This window comes from Oryza sativa, chromosome 4, assembly GCF_034140825.1.
Source record: "Oryza sativa Japonica Group chromosome 4, ASM3414082v1".
NCBI classification, from domain to species: domain Eukaryota; kingdom Viridiplantae; phylum Streptophyta; class Magnoliopsida; order Poales; family Poaceae; genus Oryza; species Oryza sativa.
In genome coordinates this window covers 3,489,835-3,515,208 of record NC_089038.1, presented here as the reverse complement: position 1 = coordinate 3,515,208, position 25,374 = coordinate 3,489,835, and the positions used below count along the sequence as shown (strand labels likewise).

Genomic DNA, 25,374 nt, shown 5'->3' with positions numbered 1-25,374 from the left:
CAATTTAACCTATTCCTTTATCTCCACTATTATAAAAGTTTTAGGTGTTTTTATCTCAAATTTTTGTACAACACCGTCATCGTATCGGTTTCGTATATTCTACATACTCGCTGGGGCAGACACGCACTGCACGAGAGAACCTCGGAGCCCTCCCTGCCTTGCTGGTCTAGATGGGCCTTCGGCCCATTGCCCCCACGGTCTCACTTGGCTAGCCGGCAATTCCCCACCTGGAGCGGATAAGCTGACCCAGCTGCTTGTATCATCAGTCGCATGCGTGATGCGATGGATAGTTCGACATGAACAGTAGAATGAGGATTACAAATCTTCTTGTGAACTGAAGAATGGATTTTCTTCTCCTTTTCTATATCCACTTTTTAAATATTTTCTTGTCATTTCGGTACTAATACATATCAACTTATGAAAATATCATATCAGTGCCCATTTGCCATGTGTTTGACTCTTTTCTTAGCATGATCCTTAGTCAACATAAGCACAAACACACCACGACACTAAAGAAAAACCAAGGTCAATTTTCTTTATTTAGTAGTATGAAACATGGGGACTAAAATAACTGAGTTTCTAGGCCTTCTAGTTGGCAATCCTTAGGCTAATTAAATAATCTTTATGTTAGGACAAATTATATAATACATTTTTCATTGAAAAAAATATGGAATAACTTTCGGCGTTTAATTAGTTCGACTCTAAAGAAACGCAACAGGGACAATGTGTGGATATCATTAGCATATCTGTGGCACACTTGTTGCCAAATCATCATTATCCTTAATTTGTCATCGTTAAAGGAGTCAGCTCATTGGACAGATTTGTGGGATGTCGGAATCTTTGTAAAGTTGACAGGCATCTGTGCACTGTGAGCAGTCTAGATCTTGGGGATCACAAGCAGACGCATGGAGTAGGTTGCAAGGTAGGTATAGTATTTCTGACAGCCGCCAAAGACTTGGCTTATGTAGAATGTGTAATTTTGGAAGAAATTTGTCAGCCAATATAGGCATCATTCTATATCGAAATGAAAAAAAAAGTATAAGTAGAGATTAATTTTTGGATCGTTGAGAAGTTACATTACTTAAAAAAATATTTTCATGGAGTCACCATTTTTATTTCGCCTAAGAAAATAAGAAAGTTTGTGAAGATGCAATTGGAGGTCCCTAGGTAATAACCGCTTGCAAAACTATATTTTTACGAATGGTTTTTTTAAGACGACCGCTTGTAAAAATAACTTTTTTTCCTGTGGCCAGATAAGAGCACCGCTTATAAGCTTATAAGCCAATTTTTATTTTTATAATTATAAAAATAGATTTTTCCAAGCGGTTCTCTTAACTGGCCGCCATAAAAAATAAACTAAAGGCCCTATAAAAAAACAGCCACCTACCTCTCCCTTAGCTACATTTCCTTTCTCTCTAGATCTCTCCTCCCTCCTCTTCTCCCTCACACCCTCTCGATCTCTGTCGCTCTCAAGCTTGGGGCGACGACACACCCAGGGGCGGCGCTCGGGCGTGCGGATCTGAGGTGTGAGGCTCGGCAGCACACGGGCTTGGCGGCGTGGGTCTGAGGCAGGGCTCGACGGCAGATCTAGGCAAGGCTCGGTGGGGCTTAGCGGCGAATCCAGGCGGTGACACATGGGTAGATCGAGGTGAGGCAAGGCAGGGCTCGGCAAGGCTCAGCGATGACGACGAGCTGGAAGGCGATGGTGGGGGCTCGTTCTGACACCGGATCAAGGCGACGGCGGCACAGATCCAGACGAAGCGTGGCAGTCCACGTGAGACCTCGACCGCACGCGACCACGACAACTGTGGTCAAGGCATAGTCACCAAAAATATGGGTCGACTGGGTCGAGGAACAGGGTCGACGGACGAGGAGCGACACTTGGAAAAGTGTGGTACGACGGGAGTATACCTCCTCGGGACGCCAATCGACCGTTATGGACCACGATCCTGATAAAGCTGGGACGATGATCCCAGTTCGAAAGTATCGGTCGAGGGACATGACTCCATGTCATGCAGGTCGATGACCCTGGGTCGATGATTTGGACTGAGAATCACGAACCCAGCTAGCCGAATTCATCGTGGGTTGTGATTTTAAGAATTAGGAACAATAATGTAAACATAATACATAAATAATTATGATTCTTACATTTATCAAAGTACTAATTTTTTCGGCACCCGGGATAGAATTGCCAAATACGTGGAGTGTACACTGTACGTACAGGCCCATGATCAGTGGCTAGCACACATATCCTCAACATTGCTATCACATCCATAAAAACACACTTGACATATAAATAGATAAAGTGGTTCTCATAACATTGTTACCAAGTCCACCATGTTTCTTTGGTAGTCAGACTATATTTTTTCATGACAAGTGACAGCCAACATGTCAATTGGTAACAAGTGGTCCATGCGGTAGCATTTTTCACAGAAATTATCATAAGTTATTCCATATTTTTGCAATTTCAAATATTTTATATATATATGTATATATATATATATATATGTATATATATGTATATATATGTATATATATATGTATATATATATGTATATATATATATATATGTATATATATATATATATATATACACACACGTGTATCCTAACATATGGATTGATTCTTAATCATATATAGACTATAGTACGAAACCGCAGTTATATCCTGAAGTTTCAATTGTTTCAGTATTCCAGTTTCACACTACCACTGGTGGAGAAACCTTTTTTACTCCCGGTTGGGAACCCCCTTTAGTCCCGGGTTTCCAACCGGGAGTAGCAATCCGGGACTAAAGATGCCCATCTTTAGTCCCGGTTGAGATCCATCTTTAGTCCCGGTTGGTAAATTTTGACCCCTAAGTCTCACTACTACATAAACACATAAAGTATATACATCACTATAAATACCGGAATATCTAAAACTGGCACCTATAGACTTTTTCTATTCCTGCAGGGTGAAAAAAAAAGGACCGACATAAATACTATAGTGCCATTTTTTTTAAAACAACCGACACCTATAATATATTATACTGGATTTTAATAATCCAACACCAAAAATCCGAGACGAGCCAATCGGTCCCAGTCCTTATCCTTATATCCACCCATATACCCGCGCCTCTTTTTATCTCTGTCACTGTCCCCCACCCGCCATCCCCTCCTCTCTCTCTCTGGTCCCCGCCTCCTTTCCCTCTCACATCCCTCACCGGCGGTACATCTGATGGAAGCGATGGCGTCGACGGCTCCCACTGTCCGGATCTGGCTGTCCTCTACCCCCTCCCAGTCCCCCTCCGCCCCCAAGCTCCTCCCGCAGCCGATCCGGTGGTGGCGGTGGCGTCGGCGGCTCACATGGGCGGATCCGGTGGAGGACGCAACAATGGCATTTTCGACGGGTGGATCCGGCGGTCCTCTACTCCCTCTCCCATCCCTTTGCCACCAAGCTTATCCAGCGACAGCGGCGGCGGCATCGGTGCTCCCGTGGCCGGATCCGGCGGAGGTGAAGGCAGTGGCGTTTCCGCTGGGCAGATCCAGTGATCCTCTACCCCCTCTCCTCCCCCTCCGTCCCAAGCTTCTCCCGCGGCGGATCTGGCGGTGGCTCCCGCGAACAGATCCAGCCGAGGCAGCGGCAGGGGCTTTGCTTTTTAGATGATGTTGTTGTGTCTTCGTTTTTAGATGATGTTGTGTGTTGTGTTGTTGATGATTGATTTTTTATTTTTTATTTTTTTTGGGGGGGGTGCGATTTTGGGGGCGAAGCAGGGTGGATGCACTTGGTGCATCGGCTCGATTTGAGCCAGTGCATTGAGCCGTTTATTTTTTCATTCCGGGAACCTTAAATGTGTTGGTTTCTAAACCATCACCTTTGAGGAGACTCGAAGGTGCCGTTTGTTGGGTGCTGGTTGGGAAATCCAGCACATATGGCTGGTTGCCAACCGGCACCCAAACACGTTTTTTTAGTAGTGTCTGCATAAATTGCTGAAGCTTCTAGTGTACAATTATAGTTTGTGTTTAAAATTTTCCTGACATCTTTGTTGGTAAACTTATAGCCTTCCGTTTGAATTTTGGGATTTTTTAAATCAGAAACAAGTAAAGGCTATATTTTTGAATATTTTGGACCCATGGTAGATTTATCATATCGATGAGAAAAAGATTGTACAGGTAATATATAATTGAGAACCCTGTGATCTACAAATTGAGTTTTGAGTTTTACAGGTACAGAGGACAAGAGAAGACAGACATCTCAACTTATATATGAACCCCTCGATTCAGTAGGAATTGTAGCATCAAACAGTTTCATCTCTTTTGACGGTCGACGCGAAATACGCCCGCGTGTTCAACTAGGATCCAAACGACGGTCGTGAGCTCACCACCACGGCTCAGCTGCTTGGCGTGAGAATCTCTTGTACACTTGACGGACGCGTTAATCAGCAGACGCACCCACTCTAAGAAGATGTGTTCCAGCAGTCGCGACCATTTATCGGGGTAGTCGTACATCGAGCGCCCGTTCAGGATTTTTCTCAATTTCGGAAACATCTGTGCAAATTTTGCCTCGTACGAGTATTCAGATTTGGGAAATTTAACCCAGTAATTACGATGCAGCCATTGCAGCAAATGATCAGCTAGTTTAATCCCATCGGACAGAACAATACTAATGCTGTAAAGGTCGGTTGTATAGTCTGGTTGCCAGTTCCGGGTCCTGTAGCCTAGCCTCCAGTTGTCGGATTTATCCGGCCTTTTCTCTCTCCTTTTGTTCTCCATGCATCGCAGGATGTCAGCAAGACACTTTTGTCTTGATCTGGAGCTGCAGCGGGAAGATTCTTTCTTAGACCATATTTTGGCAAGAGCATCCTCGGTAGCTTCATACAGGCTGCGCAGCTTGAGACCAGGTAGTATGGTGGGTCGCACCGCGATAAGGAATATCATGTAATCCGACAATGCCTTGATTCACCTCCACATTGTCTTTGGACTTGGACGATTCTGCATTTTGTTCAGATTCAGTGTACATGAAGACGACATTCGTAGTGATGTGCATGATAAGAATGGACTCCTGAAATTCAGGAAGAAAATCCAGAGCTTCTTCCAATTTCCGAATGTTCTCAATATTGTGGTGCTCAGCCGGCTTCATCGGCGGATCTGGCTTCTTCTCCGCCGTTCCCTTCTTCTTCTTCTTCTTCTTCTCCTCCTTCTCCTTCTTCTTCTCCTCCACGTCTTCAACTGGGTATGCTAAATACATATAGTCCCAAATACAATCCAACAAGTTCTTCTTGAAATCCACAGAAATATGAATACCCCTCAAGTTGTGGTATTCGTACTCCATCGAGATGTCTTCCGATGCTACTTTCTCTACCACATAGCTCAAGTAATCTCTGGTCCTTTCGTCCTTGTCATGAGTGTACTTGTGTAACAAGTTATACTGTCCAATTTTTCCAGACCACTTCCTGTAGCTACTTGGTTCCTTGGCGAGGATCAACGACGGATCCAGGGAGACAATGAGACGACGGAGCAGGCGCCACTTCCCAGAGCACAAAAATGCGTGATGAACCCACAAGTGTGGCCTATCATTGAGGAACGAATAGGTCCTTGTTGATGCCACTGCTCTGAGAAGCCATATGATGTCTAGGAGGACCGTACCTCCCAGCAAGAAATAGGTGATCAAAACATCGGTCATCCGCTGACCTTGCTTGCTGTCAAACCAAAACAGCATGAAGGCCACGGAAGTGGCGAACGGAGAGGCGGCACGCATAGCGTAGCCATGCCATGTGTGCACCATGGCCGCCTTGGTGTAGAGGATGTCATACATGAGGGAGAGCTCCATGTCGACCACCTTGTACATCATCCCCCAGCCACTCTTAGGAAATATCTCTCGTCTCCTGGCAGCATAGACAGGGATTTGATGCTCGTCGACTGAAGAAACGACGAAGGCGCCTTTGGTGATGTCGAGCAGGCCATGAGCAACCAGCAGTGCCTCCTCGTCATTATCATGCTTCGAACTGCTTGGACGCCAAATATTTCTCAAGCTTCGTCGTCTCCTTGTCTCCTCCTCCTCCTTCTTCTTGATTGAGCTTCGCAAGTTCTCTAGGTTGGCGAGCAGCATAGCCTTCGCCCTCTCCCAATACTTAAAAATGCCCATGATGAACATGAAAGAGGAGACCCAGATCATCGTACCTAACCCACTTCTGAGGACTATATTCTTGTACATGGCAAATACTGCTCCTGATACCTGCAAGATCATTTCTACGTTCTGGCGCGTCGACAGAACATTGTCCTCCAAGGAGTAGGCGGTGATGTTGTCCGGACCAGCGGCATGGAGCAGCAGGAACGCCCCCCAGAGCGTCACCAGCTCCAGCTCCAGCTCCTGCGTCGTGCTGCCGAGGGCGAGCTTGCTGAGCGCGTACGTCGCGGCCCACCGGCCCAGCTGGTTCGCCGCCCACAGGATGGTTATCGGCAAGCCGATAGCCCTACGACGGCGGACTCCGGCCAAGAAGATGATGGTGACATGCGCTGCGAAGCTGAATACTACCAACGCCCGGATTACCCACGAATTGAGCAAGAACACCGTGCGAACCATCCATCCAGGCATCGTCTGATGCTAACACATGTGTGTTAGTTGAGCAAGAATTAATATCAATGAAAAAAACTACACAAAACCAGATAGTACGTGAAATAGACAGGGCGTACCGAACGCTCTTGGAATCTGCTGGCTAGTATGCAGCGCCTTGCAGTTGATCACTGACGGACACTAAGCCTGAGATATGCACAGCTTGGAAGCTACAACTGAAAGAACAACACGGGACAAGATCTGAACTTAGTGGTAGTGTAGTTTATGCATGTGCTTTACATTCAATTCGCGTCTATGCATGTGCTTTACATTTCATTAGCCCAACAGGCTTATAGCCCACGTTCGAAGCTAACCTGATCTATCTTTTTAATCAGTTGATTCTATAAACAATGACAAATTAGGTGAACCTATTTACATACCGTTAGCGACCATGGTATAAACCTGATGGTTATATTTTAATTAATGTACATGTGCGATACCAGGCAAGTAATGGTATAAACATGGAGTACAATATTCCAATGGCAATTAGGAGTGGCAGCGGGGTGGGGCGGGGCCAGGTTGGGCAGGAACGCCCCCACATTCCCCCCCCCCCCCCCGCTCCCGGCCTCACATTGGCCACCGGGTGAATAACCTGAGCCACCCCCGATCCTGTAGAGGACCCGACAGTTGAGTGGGCCCCGCAGCTCCGATGAGGGGAAGGGACGAAGGGTGGTTGCGGCGTCACGCTTTGATAGGCAGGGCAAGCCGACGACTCGAAGGAGAAGGAGAGACGGAGGGTGGTTGCAGCATCACGCGCTAATAGCCCAGGGCCCCGCTGGGTTACCCGAGGGTGAATATAACCTCCCCCACCGCCGCTCACCCATGGGTGTGAAACCTGACTTGGCCTCTGCCCCCATTAGGGTGGGGTCCTAGCCCCAGCAGGGAAATTGGCACCCTATGGGCAATTAGTTAATTTTTCTTATCTTTTGAATTAGTTTGTGGAATGCTTTCAATTATCACACAATGTTCTAAAATCACCATTTTATGTTAAATGGAATTATAGGAAATTTTCAACCAATAATATACTTACTCTGAATTTAACTAATAAAATTTATGCTCAAGTCATGTTTATAGTCATGTCTGTGTGCGCGGATGCACGCTGCGTTCCCTTCTAGTTACGGTAAGATCAGATCAGTCTTCGATACAATATATAGACAAGTAAGCACAGGGTTCCGAACTATAATTATTAGCTATTGGACTAGTCTCAAATAGAGTAAACAATACAGTAATGGGTTGGGGGAGAATGGAAGCAAAGTACGGTCACATGGCGCTAACCATGTGACACATGGGAATGGGAGACCCGTACTTTTAGTTCGGGTAAACTTTTACTTGTCATTTCTGTTATGAAAAAAGATGTACAATGGAGACACGAATTTTTACGTGAAAAACCCTTGCGGGAAAAAATCACGGGCGCCGACCGGCAATGATCACTATAGAGGAGTTGATTACAAACGTAGGATAGACATGGAGTCCTACTAGAAAATTAATCTGAATATATTATGGGTCCAAAATTTGGATCACATATTTAACAATTTCTTTATCTTTTTATGGCTTGCAGCTTGTTGTTTGGTCGATAGACTTTACTCTCCGTCCCAAAATATAGTAACCTTGTACTGTATGTAACACATCCTAATATAACGAATCTAGACAGGATCTTCAGAACCAAACCCGGTACTAACAATGTTTCCCCACTAGTTCAAAAATGATTTTCCTAGGCAAGCAATCTAATAGGTTGCAGATGGGCCATAAGTGTCCGCGTATGCAAAAATCGGCCCTCATTTTCGAATACGACTCCATAATAGACCCGCACGAAAAAAATCAATGTTTCCAAATGGCCCACTTAAAACATCCGCATGCAAAAATAAGGGTATTTTCGCAAGTGGGTCTCTTAACTCACCCACACGCGAAAATATTCGTCCACCCCATTTTTTATTCTACCCTCTCCCTATCTCTGTCTCTCCCACCTCACACTTCATCTCCTGGCTTCACTCCTCTCCTCTCTCTCCCGGCCACATTCCTCTCCTCTTCTCCCACTTGGCGGCGACAACGGCGGCGGCGGTTGGCGTAGGCAGCGGTGACGGAAGGGGTGGGCGACGCCTAGCGCCGGCCTACTGCATGCTCTCCCGTGCATGGCGAGCCCCTCCAGCGGTGGAGGCGCGGGATCCGGCGGGCGGCGGCCGTCGCCGCACGGATCCGGCGGCCGGCTGCTTCCCCCCACGGCCTCACCCTCGACGGTAGTGTGCGTGGCCACTCCCCTCCCTCTCCATCTATCTCCCCTCCCCTCCCCTTCCTTCCCTCCCTGCGTGGTCGGAGGGGGAGCGCCGGCAGAGCGCGGATGAGGCGGCACGACCTCTCCCCTCCCTTTCCTCTTGCTTCCCTCCTAGATCCGATGGAGGGGATGGGCATCGACAGTGGTGTGGCCAGAGGGGAGGCTGGCGTCGGCGGCGATGGGGAGGCATGGGGGCGGTGGGTCCGGCGACGCCCTCCGCGCGTGCCTCCGCCGACGCCCTCTACCCGCGCCGCCGTCGACACCCTCCGCCGGAAGGAAGGAAGGAAGGAAGCGGAGGGGAGGGAGCCAGAGGGAAACACGAGAGACAGAGTTGAGGGAATGAGTGGTGGGGAGAGGATAAGATGGAAGAGGAGAAGATAAGATAGGAATTAGTTTTTTTTATGTAGGCATGATTTTTTGTATGCGGACCACATAAGGTTCCGCCTGCAAAAATCATATTTTTTTTAGGCGGACCACTTAAGAGATCCGCCTGCGAAATAACGGTATTTTCACAGGCAGATCTCTTAAGTGGTCCGCCTAGAAAAATTGATTTTCGTAGGAGGATGATGAAAATCCACCTTGGTTTACATTTTCATAAGCGGATATTGTTAGATTTAATTGGGTAATTGATCCATTTAAATCAATTAAATCAAATAAATTCCAAGGCTCATTAAGCTAGGAATTTATATGTATTCATTCTCTTATGGGATATCAATGGGATGAAGAGTTTTGAAAATTAATCCATTTAATCAGTGAATTGGTAACTTATATCAATCACTCCTAATTGATGAATGGTTGATGGTTGTGTGGTGAAGGATGGTTCATGGCTAGTTGCTAGTTGATGACAATTAGCTGCTCTATTCCTCTTCCTATTCCGTTGGTAACCTACATCAATTACTCATAATTGATGGTTGGTTGATGATTGTGTAGTGGAGGATGGTTGATGGGTAATTGATGAGAATTAGTTACTCTATTCCTCTTCCTATTCCATAACTCTTACTCTTCATCTTCCATTCCTCCTATAAAATGAGAACGGATTTGATCTCTCTAAGGAGAAGTGAGACACACTTTCATCCATTTCCAAGGCTATTGCTGCTACGGTAATCCCATCCCGACGAGTGTGTGCACATGCTTTGGGAGAATAGGCCTTCGAAACCATGCACTGCTACGACGTTTGCATGGACGGGTGGGCGATTAGGTTTTCGGGGAGCACAAGGCGCAACTACTCACTGTTCGTCAACGTCTACTTCGTCTTCACCAACATGTCGAACACTGGAGACAACGGCAACACTAGAGACAAGGAGAAGGAGGCTTCTGTCAACACCAACGGTGACAATACTATCTCAAACTCCAGCGGAGAACCATTCTTGGGGTATAACCTTCTTACATTATTTCAATTAGAAGTTTTACGGTTAATATTCATCGCAATGTAAACATTGCGTTATTATGTGATTGTTGATGCTTATTCTACATTAAGCATGCTCATGTTGATTACATGCTACTATCACTGGATCAAATCCCATTGTAAATAACATGTTTATTATCTTGTTATTTTGGAGTAAAATATGCCGAATTATGATCAAATTTCCAACAGATATTTGGCTCCAAGGGTCATACCCGCCTGCGGAAAAAGAGACCCAACGTCGGCAAAAATGCCTTTTTAAGTAGTGCTTGCTTCGTAATTTCTATAAAAATCCTGCAAAATAGTGTCTATGTTTTAAAAGGAGTAAATTGCACCCACGGTTCAACAACTTGGCAGGTGGGTGCAATTTGATATAATAACTTGAAAAATGAGGATTCTAGTGCAACAACTTAGTAAGAAGGTGTAATTTAGTATAGGAATTTATAAGTGATCGTATAAATACAACAACTTGCAAGGTAGGTACGATTTTGATACAATAAAATAAATTAAGAAGTGTGACAACTTAATTATTTGGAGTATTTTTTATATAAATTCAAATTTTTAAGTACTTATTTTGACAATATACTAGCGTGGATTTGTATAAGCATATTTATATTTTTATCCTAATAACTAATAACTCTAATAACTAATAACTAAAAGTCAATTAAATTGGATGTAGAAATTATTATATTTCGGTTGATATTTGAGAAGGTAAAGAAACAAAAAATTCTTAAAGGTAACTGAATGTAAATTGTATGTGCAATATAATTCTTAAAGATTAAATTCAATATTATAAGGTAACATCCGTAGGATTACTATGTATTGGCATATTGACATCGTGAAAAACCTCACCTAGCATATGTTTAGCCAAATTGATTCACCAAAATACTAAATTGTCAAGTACTTGTACTAGAACGCACCCACTTGTCAAGTTGTTGCAGTCAGACGTTTAATTCTCAAGTTCTTTCACTATATCGCACCCACATACCGAGTTGTTGTACCGTGGGTGCAATTTATAGATTCTCTAACCACAATCCCTCCGATCTAATAATTCATCCACTATTTAGAGAGTCATCATTCTCTTCGGATTCACCCGTATTGAAAAAGAACATCAGGCCGGTTAGGTGCATGATGCAGCGCATTATCTTCTTAATACGACGATATACATATTCATTGACGGGAGTAATAAGGACGTTACTTTACAGGTCAAGTCAAGTAAAGCATGAACGTTATCGAATCCTGATTTGCTTCTGACTCATGTGTTGTCACCGAGCCGACGTCAGCAAACCGCGTATTCAGATGGAATGCACGCGTCTTCCAGAATCTGTTCTTCAGGAATCTCCGTATTTAAGTTCAGAACACATGGCGATGTTGTGCTTGAAGCAGAACTAGCTAGCTCGATCTTGCACTTGTCTCCGACTTCCTTCTCGTTTTTGTTTCATTCCATAGCTGAAGCAAAATGGTATGTGTTGTTCTTGAATATTTGTTGCTGCACTCGGTTGTCTTTCTGGTTCAAATCAACATTTTTTTTGGTGATGTATATATACTTGGTAGGGTGACAAGAAACAAGTGAAGCTAAAGGTTCGGGGTGCAAGCGAGACTGAGGTCAAGAATGTACTTCGTCAAGAATTCAAAGGTTTAATTACCATCTTGTATTTTCTGTTGTCGAAAAGGAACGAGCAAAACTCAGAGGTGTAGAGAGGATCAGCTAAAATTTCAGTGACATACAAGGAATTTCCTTTACTAATACCTGTGTTGTTCATCCTTCTTTCTATGTTTTTTAGAATCTATCGAGTATAGAAACTACAGCAAAAATCCAGAGAGCAGCAGTTTGAAGGTGGAGGTGCGAGGGACTGTGGATGTGGGGAAGCTGTACGAACGCCTCAAGAAGATGGCATCCAGTGTCAAGATTGAATCGGTTATTCCGGTATGCATGTACTATTTGCATCTTAATTGATCTTGTGCAAGATTGACGGGTACATCAATTCGTTAATATATCTTTTGGGTTATTGTTTGAATCTTTCATGCATCCAGGATGATGTAAAGGAAGAAATAGAGAGATACAAGAAAGACCTTGAAAGAATGAAGAGACAGAAGGAAGATCTAGACATAAAACTAAGGGAAAAAAGGGAAGAAAAAAAGGTTCTCCAGGCCGACAAAACAGCTGCCGAGGAAGAGCAGAAAAGATTGAAGAGAGACAAAGAAAATCTCAATTTAAAGGTAGACACAAAGAGGAAAGAGAACAGGCGTCTCGAGGAGGAGAACAAGAAATTGCAGCGAAAAATTAAGGATCTCGAGCAAAAGCACAAGGTATTAAGCTAAATCCATGCTATGATGCTATACTGCAGGGTACAGAAATTTCGGAATATCCCCCCATCTCCCCCCGGGCAAGCAAATGTCTCATCCGAAATTTTCATTTAATTTCTTTCAAAAGCAATCAAAATTTGGTAAAATTCCAAATAATTTATTGCAGAAAAACAACGAAGTTCCTGGAATTTTGGTTTTTACGAAATTGCAAACCCTCATGCTACAGACAGATGTTGTACATTTTGCCTCAGTCCATCCAAGCCTGCATTCGTGCTGCTGATTTTCCTCTTCTTTTTTGGTCTGCAGGGAGGGACATCAATTGAGTATCACGGCGTGGAGGTGCATCAGAAGATGAATCATATGCATCAGGAGGTACACATGCATGAAGTCGTTCGCAAGCTTAAGATATCGGACAACGATCATGGAAACGCTAATGGGAGGGGGCATGGACAACTCCTGCAGCAGCTTGGCCACGGAAGAAATTGATCCGCTTATAAATATTACCAAAGCTAGATATATGTGTGTGCTTTGTGGGTGCCAACCTATTTTGGTGTATGGTTTATTTGCTTGTGTTTCTCGGTTGTGAGTTTTTTCTCTTCCATAACATGTCTAATAATAAAACAATAACAAGAAAGCTGCATTATTAGGAACCGTTTTGTTCTACTGAATGTCTGAGCTGAGCCTGAAATTGTAATGATGTGAAAAGGGCAATGTAATGTAATGGATTGATACGTCAAACGTTTTCTCATGTTCGGCTCTCTCGGGTAGGATTATTAGACGGCATCCTTAAGGTAGTGTTTGGTTCTGAGACTAGGTGGGATGGGATGAAACCATCCATGATTTTGAGGTTGGGATGATTCCACTTGCGTGTTTGGTTTATAGAATAGGACGATCCCAGTTTTTTGTTTGGTTGAAGGGACGAGGGAGGGATGGGATGGACGCCGTTTGCCACCACTGACGACGCCGTTTGCAACAACCATGGCCGCCGCTGCCTCTGCCCTCACCTCTATCTCCGCCACCGAGCTGCGGTCGCGAAGGGACGCGATGCGGCGGGTGATGGCGTCGACCTTCGCGCGGAGCAGCCATGGCTCGGCGACGATGATGGCGGCGAGGTCCGCACGGGAGAGGGAGAGGGACAGGCTAGCGACGGACGACGACGACGACGACGCCGAGAGCTTCGGGGACGACGACGGACGGCCGGGCCGCCGCCGGATCCGTCGGCGCAGCCCTCCCCATCGTCGGATCCGCCGCCGCCGCCTTCCCCGCCACAGGATCCAGTGCCGCCGAGCCCCTCGACGCCGCCACTTCCGAGCTTGTCGCCACCGTCGCCCGAGCCGTCTTCCGTCAGCGCAGCCCTCCCCATCGTCGGATCCGCCGCCCTGGAGCCTTCCACCGTCGCTCGAGCCATCTTCCGCCACCCGAGCCCTCCCCATTGTCAGATCCGGCGCCGCCGCCTTCCCCACCACAAGATCCGGCGCCGCCGAGCCCCCGGACGCCGCCGCTGCCGAGCCTGTCGCCTACCGCCGCCGTGGAGTCTGCCGTTGTCGCCCGAGCCTGTCGCCACCGCCGCTGCCGAGCCTGTCGCCGCCGCCGTCGATGAGCTCGCCGCCGTCTCCTGAGGGCGAGCAGGGTGAGCGCGCGAGCAGCGTCGTCACGCCGTTCGCTCGTCCCAGGTGGGACGAGTTTGTCCGCCAGTTTTGGCCGGATGAGTTGGTCCCGGATCTGAGAGGAATATTCCTCTCTAGGGACCAACCCATCCCACTCACCCCTAAACCAAACACCCCTGAAAGTGGGTTCATCCCATCCCATCCCACCTCATCCCACCAACCAAACACTACCTAAGAGTCTCCAAGACAAGTCAAACTAGCTTCAATTATCAACCCAACCTTGCATTTCTGGGCCAAGCAGATCTATTTGGCCTTTATTTTATCAGAAAGTGTCTTAATTAATTACATCATCCTTACAAATATGATGGTATTCTCATTGCTGGCAGCCCGTTGGAGCCATTGGAATACTGGATGTTCCATCTCTCGCTCTAACTACACTATTCAGCACGTGGACTGAACGAACCAAGCATGTGACGCTACTCAAAAGAAAGCATTTTTGCATACAACTAAAACCTATTTTTTCATGCGGTAAGACTGTCCGTCTGCCCGAAGATGTTTGTAAAAATCAATACTTTTCCTACGGTTGGTGCACCCGCACGCAAAAATTAATTTCACAAAAAAGTGAAAATCCAAAAAATCACATCCGCCGTCTCCATTGCCGAAGCTGAGCACAGCTCATCATCGTTGTCGTCAAAGCCCGACAGCTCCTCATTGTCATCTGTGTTTCTGAGTCCCCTTCCCGGGGAACTCCCCGCCGCCGAATCCACCTCTGTCGCACCTCCCAACCGCCACCGCCCTCCCCATTACCAGATCAGCTGCCACTGAGGTCCCCACCGCCGACGTCCCTCCCAATTGCCGCCGCCCTCCCCGTTGACAGATCTACTGCCTCTGTGCTCCCTACCGCCATATCCACCGCTGCCGAGCTACTTGCGGCTCCTACTCCCGCCCGCCGCTCCATCCCCCACCCGGCTGCTCCCGCCCGGTAGTGGTGAAGGAGGAGCTGAGGAACCTCCTGCCGCCGCCCTTCACTGCGCCTCCACCACCTTCTCCCCGCCGTCTGATCCACCCTGGCTACCGCTGCTGTGGCCACCGCCAAATCAATCGTATCCCTTGCAAATATACCGTAGGTTTGACGGTCGTTACGAACCAATTTGAACCGTCAATATAACTAAAATAAAGGAGAACTTGCTATGCTTGCAATGCATATTTGTTCTAGAATAATATAATTCCACTTGTACTTGGAGTATATTTTGTTTGCAGAGATTAATACATAAATGGAGAAGAAACGAGGAAAACTCACTCCTAAGCAAGCTTAAGGATAAGATGTGCCCACAAGTCAGGTGTAACCGTCCTGGAAACCGCCATAAGGACCCACCTGTCAGTGACCCTGCCAAATCTGGAGGCCTACTGGGCCGGCCCTGGTTCGGCCGAACCAGAACCCTGGTCACGCCGACTCCGGCTAGCCTGACATTAACAAATATTTAGCTATCACATTGAGTGTCTAGTAGATGTTACATAGGCCACCGTCCATGTTTAGCAATATGAGTAAACTGCAGATGGTAAGATTAGATAAGATTATCCACCATACTTTTCATTTCACTAATATATAACAAAACTGTACATATGTTTACGATAAGCCTTATATTTGGATACTATTAATCATTGGATTACTTTTGCTTATTTATTTCAGTTGTGTTGTCTATATAACCATCGTAAAACAAAGAAGAAACACAAGCCAAAGCTTCATACAAAGCAATCACACAAATGGGCAAGCAGATGCCGAACTGTAGCCGTGGACTTCTGCTTCTGTTGTTGGCCCTTCTAGGCTGTTTTAGCATTCTTGGCCACGTGTATGGTAATCTACTATCTAATATTGAATCTCAATGGTGAATCCAAGGTTTATTTTGATTTCACAATTATTCAATTCTTCTGTGGTAATCACGATGTATTAAAGAAACATATCTTTCATAGTAAAATTTGTGTTTCCAATTTTCTTCTGGACATCCATCTTCACATATCCATGTATTGCATACGGTTTTTCTTTATCTTTCATGCTTTCCTAGTAAAATATTTTTTATTTTTCAGGTAATAATCTGGATTACACCAGGAGTGCCACCATGAATGAAGGACGCAACAATGTCAATATAAATGGTTTGGTACCCGTACCATGCAACATTTTCTGCCCATCGAAGGTCTGTTGTAGAAATGTATGCTACCCTAGCTTGCAAGCCTGTGAGGCAAATTGCAAGCCAATTGTTTGATCAGCTTATCAAGCCTGTAATTGTAAAGAATTGATAATAATATTGTCCGTTGTTCACCAATCAAGAGAATGATCAATCTCCTCATAGATGAACATGGTTTGTCCTTTTGTTTAGGGGAAAAGTATAACTGTCTTATTGATACATAACTGGAGATGGCCACAGGAGAATCACGAGAATAAGCGCAAGAAATAGTATCGTATAGTCCATATGGCATGTATGCATGTTTGATCGTAGTACTCGTTTACAGAATAAAGTAGGCACTGTTTTTGCAAGTGCGGTCCGCTAGATTAAATTTAGTTTTGAGGATAAATCGAAAATACCTTTTCATGGCACCCAAACGAAGCCAGGAATCAATGGGCAACCTTTTCAACTTGGGTCTGCGTGGCAGGCCAAATTGGAACCTTTTGTATTGTATCATCATTTTTTACTGTGCGCATGTCCTTCGTTTTTTTTTACCATAGTATGCACATCCTTCGTTCTTAAGCACAATAATATTATCACAAGCAATCCTTCCCCCCTGAATTATCACAGGAGTTTATTTATAGTTGTACCCCTTTAAAGAAATCATGATATTGTAACCTTAAGAACGAAACAGCCTGATAATGAAGTGAACAGGCATGAGCTCGTGTGATTGTTCCTTGTATCACCAGTTTAGTATTCACTAGGGAGACACCATTGTCACCATTTTTTACGTACCCCTTTTCAACTACAAACCTATTCGAACAAAATGGGTAATACAGAGATTCGATGCATCAATTTCATTGGACTAACATGTTTCCACAAATTTTGTAAACACGGTAATCACAAGGATGTGTTTGGTTTTCAATACAATTTCACTCAGCGTGATAGATTGTAAAAAATGGGAGTCCTGGTTAGGTATTGTTGACTTTACATCTTTGCCAGCATGAGATCTTCCCTCTACCTTTTTTTCATGGTATACCTTGTGGTTCACATCGTATACCTCGGACAATTGCATCTGATCATGCAACCATAATTCAAGTTTGGTTGTACAAGTGATTCTTGTCCATTGTCAAGAGTTATGCAAGGAATCATGCTCACCTAATTGTAGTCGCACCCCCTCCCCCTGATCAAACATGGAACCTCTTGGGTCATACCACCTGCTCCTGTTGGTACAATTCTATATGAAGTAGGTAAAATTCCATAGGATGTCTAGTTCAGCCTCCAACTACCTTATAGTTCAACATACAATGTTTGGCGCTTTAACCGTTAAGAATACTTTACAAAAATAGACCAACAAATACATCTGAAACGATTATCCACCAATCCTATATTCATTATCTATTCCCTATAATATATCAACATCCATAACTATTTTTTACGAAAAATCCATACCAGGTAACATATGGAAATTAAGGGATTATATAATACAAAGAAATTTGCTTTGACCATAAAACATGTTTATCACCAAACAACACGTAAATATTTTTAAACTTTTCATTGGGAGGTAGAGATTATAGGAGCTGGTAAAATATGTTTAACTACTTTTACAATCATCTTTTTATAATATTGTAATTCTAGTGATATTTCACAGAGTATATTGGAAAGAATATTAGTGGTAAAATTTAATATGTCAGACCGTGTCATCGTGCAAAAGATCATATATTACTTACACGAGGGAATAACTTCGCATAGATTGTGCAGAATAAACACATTAACAAATATTTAGCTATCACATTGAGTGTCTAGTAGACATTACATAGGCCACCGTCCATGTTTAGCAATATGAGTAAACTGCAGATGGTAAGATTAGATAAGATTATCCACCATACTTTTCATTTCACTAATATATAACAAAACTGTACATATGTTTAGGATAAGCCTTATATTTGGATACTTTTAATCATTGGATTACTTTTGCCTTTTTATTTCAGTTGTGTTGTCTATAAAACTATCGTAAAACAAAGAAGAAACACAAGCCAAAGCTTCATACAAAGCAATCACACAAATGGGCAAGCAGATGCCGAACTGTAGCCGTGGACTTCTGCTTCTGTTGTTGGCCCTTCTAGGCTGTTTTAGCATTCCTGGCCACGTGTATGGTAATCTACTATCTAATATTGAATCTCAATGGTGAATCCAAGGTTTATTTTGATTTCACAATTATTCAATTCTTCTGTGGTAATCACGATGTATTAAAGAAACATATCTTTCATAGTAAAATTTGTGTTTCCAATTTTCTTCTGGACATCCATCTTCACATATCCATGTATTGCATACGGTTTTTCTTTATCTTTCATGCTTTCCTAGTAAAATATTTTTTATTTTTCAGGTAATAATCTGGATTACACCAGGAGTGCCACCATGAATGAAGGACGCAACAATGTCAATATAAATGGTTTGGTACCTGTACCATGCAACATTTTCTCCCCATCGAAGGTCTGTTGTAGAAATGTGTCGAAACATGATTTCGGCAATAATAAAAGGGGGTAGCATACGAGACCTAAAAGTGGATGGATGCAGAGACAAAGGATTTAGACAGGTTCAGGCCCTCTCAATGAGAGGTAATACCCTACTCCTGTTTGGGGATTTGAATCCGCCGGGTGTGTATTGATCTGACGATCAGGTTGTCTCTCATGCCCCCTAGAGGGCCTCCTGCCCACCTTATATAGGGTGGGGGGCAGGATTACAAGATAGAAACCTTAACCAATACGGTATCGGTTTCCTAAATCTACTTTACAATATTATCAAACCAGGACTTTAGGCTGTTCCGTAATATATAAGGAAACGTAATACCCAAGTCATGATCTGTTACATATTCCATACATATAAGTTATCCCCTATAACTAGTCGGATAACCATGCCGTGTGGGTATGGGGTACCCATAATCTCCACAGTAGCCCCTGAGACCTTTACAGTCGAAAAGATAATCTTCTCTCGAACCAGATTACTCCAAAGCCGAGTACTTCAATCATCTTTGCCATGGTCTCCCGAGTACTTTTACCAAATCTGAAGACTGTGGAGGGCTGAAAAATAAAGTCAGGTGCATCGACTAGATGCACCTAATAGGTGTAGCCCTCGACTATGCGGTTAAGTGAACAAACCAAGCATATAGTCAAGGAATAAATAATCCAACCAACCGAGTGGCTTCGATAATTATAGTTAACCAAGCGACTTGATATTAATATGTAGCATATGCGGTGTAAATCCCTGAATAACATGATCCGAGTGATATACCGACTGCTTTGTAAAATATGATGAGTGTAACCTAAAGTTGGCTACATTATTGAAAATTCACATAGCAAAACAGCTATAAAAAAGCTTGTATGTTGTGAATAAAGAAATTTCCAAAGTATTGGGCATACGCCATGCGCACACTGCTTTAACAGATGTGCTTAAGTCCCTAGAAGACACATGGTTCCACCACACCTGGAAATATATGGCATATGTGGTATAAAATCCGAGTAAATAAACTCATAAAGGATTTACCAACCGCCTGAAAATGACCACAATATATAATCAGCCTAAGCCATAATATTGGTCAATAAAAATGCACACTTACGTGGCGAAAAGCAATGATATTGTATCCAATCAATTGCTTAAAAACCCAAACAGCACCTTGACTTATATATAAAAAAGTCAGCGGGACAGCTATATAAAGCTTTACTGTTTGACACCTTTTAAGATGCATTGTACCAACTCCTAAAAAGTTAAGTAACTGCGGTATAAAAGGATTTTAAGGTATTGGGCACTTGATCACGCGCACTTTGGCCTAAGCAAAAAGTGCCTAAGTCCCTAAAAGAACGTGACAGGCCACACCTAAAAATATGGGCTGCAGACATATTAGGCCTAGGCCAAAACATATGCCTTCGACACCCTTTAAAGGATGACGCATATAACATGCTCCCGAGTAATAAATCTTCCGGGTAATATAGACCAAGCGTAGCTCATATGAATAGCTTCTGATCTGAGTGGTTATCCCTTATGGGATACTCCAAAATAGATGTAACAATTGAATCCCGACTGGCGCAAGTATTCAGTTGATAACCCTTACGGGGAATAATAAATAGTCCAGTCTTTGAGCATATAAAATAGACCCATGATCATGAATTCATGTTGCATGTATCCGGAGCAAGTCCAAATTGAAGATATAATACTTGTATTTGAGCTAGTAAGCCCCTGAGCACGTAGTCACAATTGTTCATTGATGGTAGCTGACGCAGTTGGCATAGAGACAAGACAACCAATATAAATAGAATATTGCCCACCAGAGGTGGCAAAAATATTGGTGGTAGTGAAGATAGTGATACCAATCAAAAGTACTGAAGTCGCATAGCCATGGAGGCGAAGAAACAGTCGGTGATGACAAAAGCAAACCGACGATGAAGACGTAGACGCGCATCAACAGTGATGGCGAAATCCACCAATCATGAAGATGAAGAAAATAGTTGACGACGACAAACGCAACCGACATGATGAAGATGACGATGTCGGTGATCCAGCCAATAGCAGTGTAGCAACCAATGATAATGACAAAGACGCTCATCAGCATTTGCATAGTAGGTCAACCGTCAAGGTGAAATAATAAGTCGGCGAAAACATAATCATCCATTAGCAACAGCAGAGATGTCAGGGTCGATGAAGCAGAGGTGCTGGTGATGATGTCAGTGACAATAATCCATCAAATTAATGTTATAGCTGTTGTAGATGCTTCACTTGGAGGAGAGTTGATGTTGTTGCCCAACTCGTCTAAACCGAAATATTTGAAGTTGTTGAAGTAGAATGTCTGCTCCGAAGCAAAGATGAAGATAATGACTCCTGGAGTTGACTCGTGGGTTGATGAATTGATTTCTTCAGCTTGACATAAAATTTGTCAAATTTTGAGCCTTGTATTTGTGTAGCCCCCGACTCTTTGATTAGTTGGGAAACAACTGAACATAGAGTCGAGAACTGTAGCCTCTTGTCGTCGAATAGTTATTGCTTGATTGAAGATATGTGTTGAAGATGTCCAAGTAGAAATCATGAATGTTGGAGAGCCTCTTGTTGTAGTAAAATAACATGGCATCGCATGCCGAGATGTCGAGGCTCACAAAGACGTCGTGGTTGGTGAAGTAGCAAAACTTGCGAAGTAGCAGCAATAGAGTTTGCCAGTGCCGAAGATAATAAAGATGAAGTCGCTCTACCATGATGACAAAGTTGCATTGCCGTGATGAAGTGAACACGAGTCGTCGGCAACAGAAGCAAACTGGTAGTGAAGATGCGCAGTTGTGAAAATAAAAGCACTAGTCGGCGACAGCATAACCAGTCGGCGACGGAAGACGATGATGTTCATCAGTAGTGATAGCTGTATAAACCAGATGTAGAGGCGAGGGCACTAGTCAGCAGCAGACGAGACGACCGGCGATGAAGATGGTAAGGCCAATCAACACTGGCAGAATCATGCAGCCATGGAAGTGAAGAAACCAGTCGGCAACCATGGCAAACGTAGGCAGCTTGTATTGAAGATACTGATGCCTATTAGTAGTGACAGCGATGTAGCCAGCCGTAAAGAAGATAGCATCAGTTGGCGTTATAACAGGCCAGCCGTGCAGGCGGTGACACCAGTCAGCGGCGGATGCGGCGGCCGGTCGGTGAATGTCGCGACCGGGAAAATTGCCTTTTCCCGAACGCTAGTGTATTAATCCCCGTCCCAGGAAAAGCCGGGGTACACCACACAAACATGATATAAAAGACACATCTTTATTATATCGATAATATTTACATTATTACAAAGGCGCTTCAGGCCTGACAATCAAAAAATAAACAGCAGCGGACTAGCGGGCCTACGGCTCCATCTTCACAGGCGCTCAACTGGGGTATAAGCCAGGACTCCACCTAAGACTTCTTCTCCAAAGCTTCTCTTACTGAAGGGGGGAGAAAGATAGAGCAAGAATGAGTACAACCACAGTACTCAGCAAGCCACACCGGAGATGCACAATTAATGCAAAGGAGTACAAGGGGATAATAACATAGGGGTTAAGTTTTGCAGTAAACAGCATTTAAAAGTCACTTAGTTGCCCAAAGCCATTTTGTAAGGACGATCCTAGAGCTACACAATGTTATTAAACAAGGCCGTGAACCCTCACGAACCTGCCTTAACCCAAGTCCTACGATGATTCAGACCGAACTGGCAACCCGACCCTGGGTCCCAGCTCGTCCCAAGCCAACCCAGGCCAACCATTCCACATTTTAGTTGTTGAGCAAATTTTAAGAATTATAACACTGACTTGGGTACATTGCTCGGCTTGCACATAACCGAGGGCGCGGCTATTTGAATAGATTATACTCTGATCAGAGGTGTACATCTTTACCCACAAGACACATCTTCCTCACGTGCAACCACGTGCCACATACCACCACGGTATACGGACGGAAGACGTGACATAGTTCCCAACCCATCCTAGCCATAAACAAGAGTACCGACCCAATCCCCCTACGGCCGGGACACCCGGGACAGGCAGGCAGGACTGAGCCCCCTAGCAGCAGGGCACCAACCCTCTGCCATGACATCTCGACTACCGGGCCGCAGCTCGTGTAGCCTTCATTTGCCCTGGAGAATGTCCATCGACCCCCGACTTCATCCATCTCCAATCCGTGTACTTTTGTTTATAACCAGACTGAGCCACAAACTAAGCCTTACCCACTAGACATGTGGAAGTACGGTAGTGCTTTGCAACAGAGGCCCGAGCTTAATCCTTATAGTACTCGAGGTACGACTAACAAAACCCAACCACGCACCTCGAGCCCAGCCTAAAACCATTTTGGGGGTTTTGAATAGAGGGGGAGGTGTGTGTCCAATTCCAACATAAGCCAACCATTCCATAGTGTCCAAAAGATATGAGAATTCCCAAAGTCTAAAGTTATAAAACCACCTAATGTTGCCTAATTAAACAGCGAAGCATCTACCTAAATTCATACTAGTGGAACCATGAATAGAGTGTCCACTAGTTGGGGTTTTGTTTATTCTAGGGTGAACAAGGTAATAATAACAATAGCAATAATAATAAGGTCATAACAAAGGTAAATAGGCATGGCTAAATAAAACAGTGATAACGCGGGAATTTAAATAAAGCGATAATGCATTAATTTAAATCAAAATAATTTTATAAACTGGGATTCAATATGCTCAAGGATGATGTGACTTGCCTTGCTCGCTTTCCCAAACGCCGGCTTCAACTTCCACGAAGAGCGGATCTTCCGAAGCTGCAGCGTCTACACGACCGACGGAAAAGAAAAGGCTTTTACTCTAATAAACTCCACATAACAGCAGAAACAAAGCACAAAAATGGGTTCTTGACTTCTTAAGGAAAAATTAGAGACTTGAACGGTCCAATTCCGAGTTCAAATGGCCAAGATATGGCCATTTGAAGTTTATATGCTCTTTAAATGGATATTTACGAATTTCTTCATTTAAATTTTAATTAAAAATCTCATTTATTGCGTCAGCCGGGAGAGAGGGCGCGCGGACCGGGTCCACGGGAGTGGGGCCCACGCGTCAGCCTCTCGGTCCACGGTGGACCGGGAGCACGCGGCTGGCGGCGGTCGGCGCCGTGGGTCCCGCGCGTCAGCCGCGCCCGCGGGCGCGGGCGGCTGACGGCCGGGCCCACTTGGCAGCCGCGAGGGCGCGCCCGAAGGCGGCCTCGCCGGCACGGCCGACGGGAGGCGGCACGACCGCGCCCCGATGGTCACCGCCGGCGACCACCGGCGCGGCGGAGCGGCGCCCGAGAGAGCGGAGAGGAGAGGGAAGCGAAAGGGCGGTCTTCGGCTCACCCCGGGACTACAACGACGACGGAAACGGCGGCCGAAGCGGAGGACGGCGGCGGCGCGGTTCGGGACGGCGATGACGACGGCGTTCCGGCGGTCGGCGAGCGAAGCGGAGGGGCGGACGGGGTCGACGGGAACGCGGCGAAGCCGATGGAGGTGGCGCCGAGACGGGAGGAAGTCCGGAGCGACGACGGCGGCGAACCGGAGCTTGGCGGTGACGGCGGAGAGAGAGGAAGACGGCGCGAGCACGAATCCGACGGCGAGAGCGAGCGGCGAGCGGCGGAAACGGAAGAGCGAAGCACGGGGGACGATTTTATAGCGCCGAGAGGGGGAAAGCGCGGCCGGAGAAGGAGGAATCGGCCGCGGAGATCTCGGCTCCATTGAAGACGCCGGCGAAACTCGCGGGATTCAAATCGGACGAATCTGAGGGAGAGAGAGAGGGAAAAGAGGGGGAAACGGGAGAGGGAATCACGGGGAGTATTTTCCCCCTCTTTAATGCGCGCTGGGACGGCGGGATGCGGCGAAATCCGCGGCGGCGGCGGCGCTAGGGCACGGGCGAGCGGCGGCGCGGCGCGAGGAGGAAGACGACAGACGGGACCCACCCGTCAGCGAGAGCGGGGAGCGGGCCCGCCTGTCAGCGGCGCGCGCGCGGGGGAGGCCGATGGGCCGCGGGGGAAGAGAGAGAGAGGGAGGGACTGGGCCGAGCCGGCCCAAGAAGGGAGGGGGGGGGGGAAAAGGACTTCTTTTAGGGTTTTTCTTTTTATAAATCCTTTTTAACTTTGTTTATTTCTTAACAATTATTATTTGTGCTCTGAAAATTCCACTAAAATTTGAGGGCTCCTTTTAGACCAAGGAGAATTTGACAAAAATTCTCCGGGCCACTTTTGAATTTTTCTTGTACGTATTTTAGTGTTTGCCAATTTCTTTTCGAATTTTAATTAATTCTATTATTCCTTTTAGAGAATGAATTTTAATTCGGGATGAATTTATCAGGACGTGACAAATCCACCCCCCTTACAAGAATCTCGTCCCCGAGATTCGAGGAGGCCAGCAAGAAGATAGGTTGGGCGGTCTTCTCTTCTTGTCTGACTTCTTCCGCTCTGTCTTCTATAACAAACTTGTCTAACTAAACTTCTCCACTCTGGACTGCTTGGCTCGATCTCCTGTTGCAGATGAAAT

At 45.2% G+C, this 25,374-nt stretch overlaps 1 protein-coding gene and 1 long non-coding RNA gene across 2 annotated transcripts; both read left to right on the top strand.

Moving 5' to 3' along the window:
- Nucleotides 1-11,641: 11,641 nt before the first annotated feature.
- LOC4335021 (uncharacterized) lies at nt 11,642-13,219 on the top strand. The gene is made up of 5 exons (XM_026024517.2): nt 11,642-11,724; nt 11,817-11,898; nt 12,047-12,189; nt 12,297-12,572; nt 12,876-13,219. The coding sequence occupies exons 1-5, from the start codon at nt 11,722-11,724 to the stop codon at nt 13,053-13,055; spliced, it is 684 nt and encodes a 227-aa protein (XP_025880302.1). The 5' UTR covers nt 11,642-11,721; the 3' UTR covers nt 13,056-13,219.
- A 2,684-nt stretch (nt 13,220-15,903) lies between these two features.
- On the top strand, nt 15,904-16,497 carry LOC136355969 (uncharacterized). The gene is made up of 2 exons (XR_010740575.1): nt 15,904-16,031; nt 16,262-16,497. It is a non-coding gene; the product is annotated as an uncharacterized lncRNA (long non-coding RNA).
- The last annotated feature ends 8,877 nt before the right edge of the window (nt 16,498-25,374 follow it).

What these genes read in the sequence shown, in the direction of transcription:
- LOC4335021 (XM_026024517.2), top strand. An exon ending in ACTTCGTCAAGAATTCAAAG is followed by an intron (nt 11,899 to 12,046) that starts GTTTAATTACCA and finishes TATGTTTTTTAG; the next exon opens with AATCTATCGAGTATAGAAAC. An exon ending in ATCTCGAGCAAAAGCACAAG is followed by an intron (nt 12,573 to 12,875) that starts GTATTAAGCTAA and finishes TTTGGTCTGCAG; the next exon opens with GGAGGGACATCAATTGAGTA.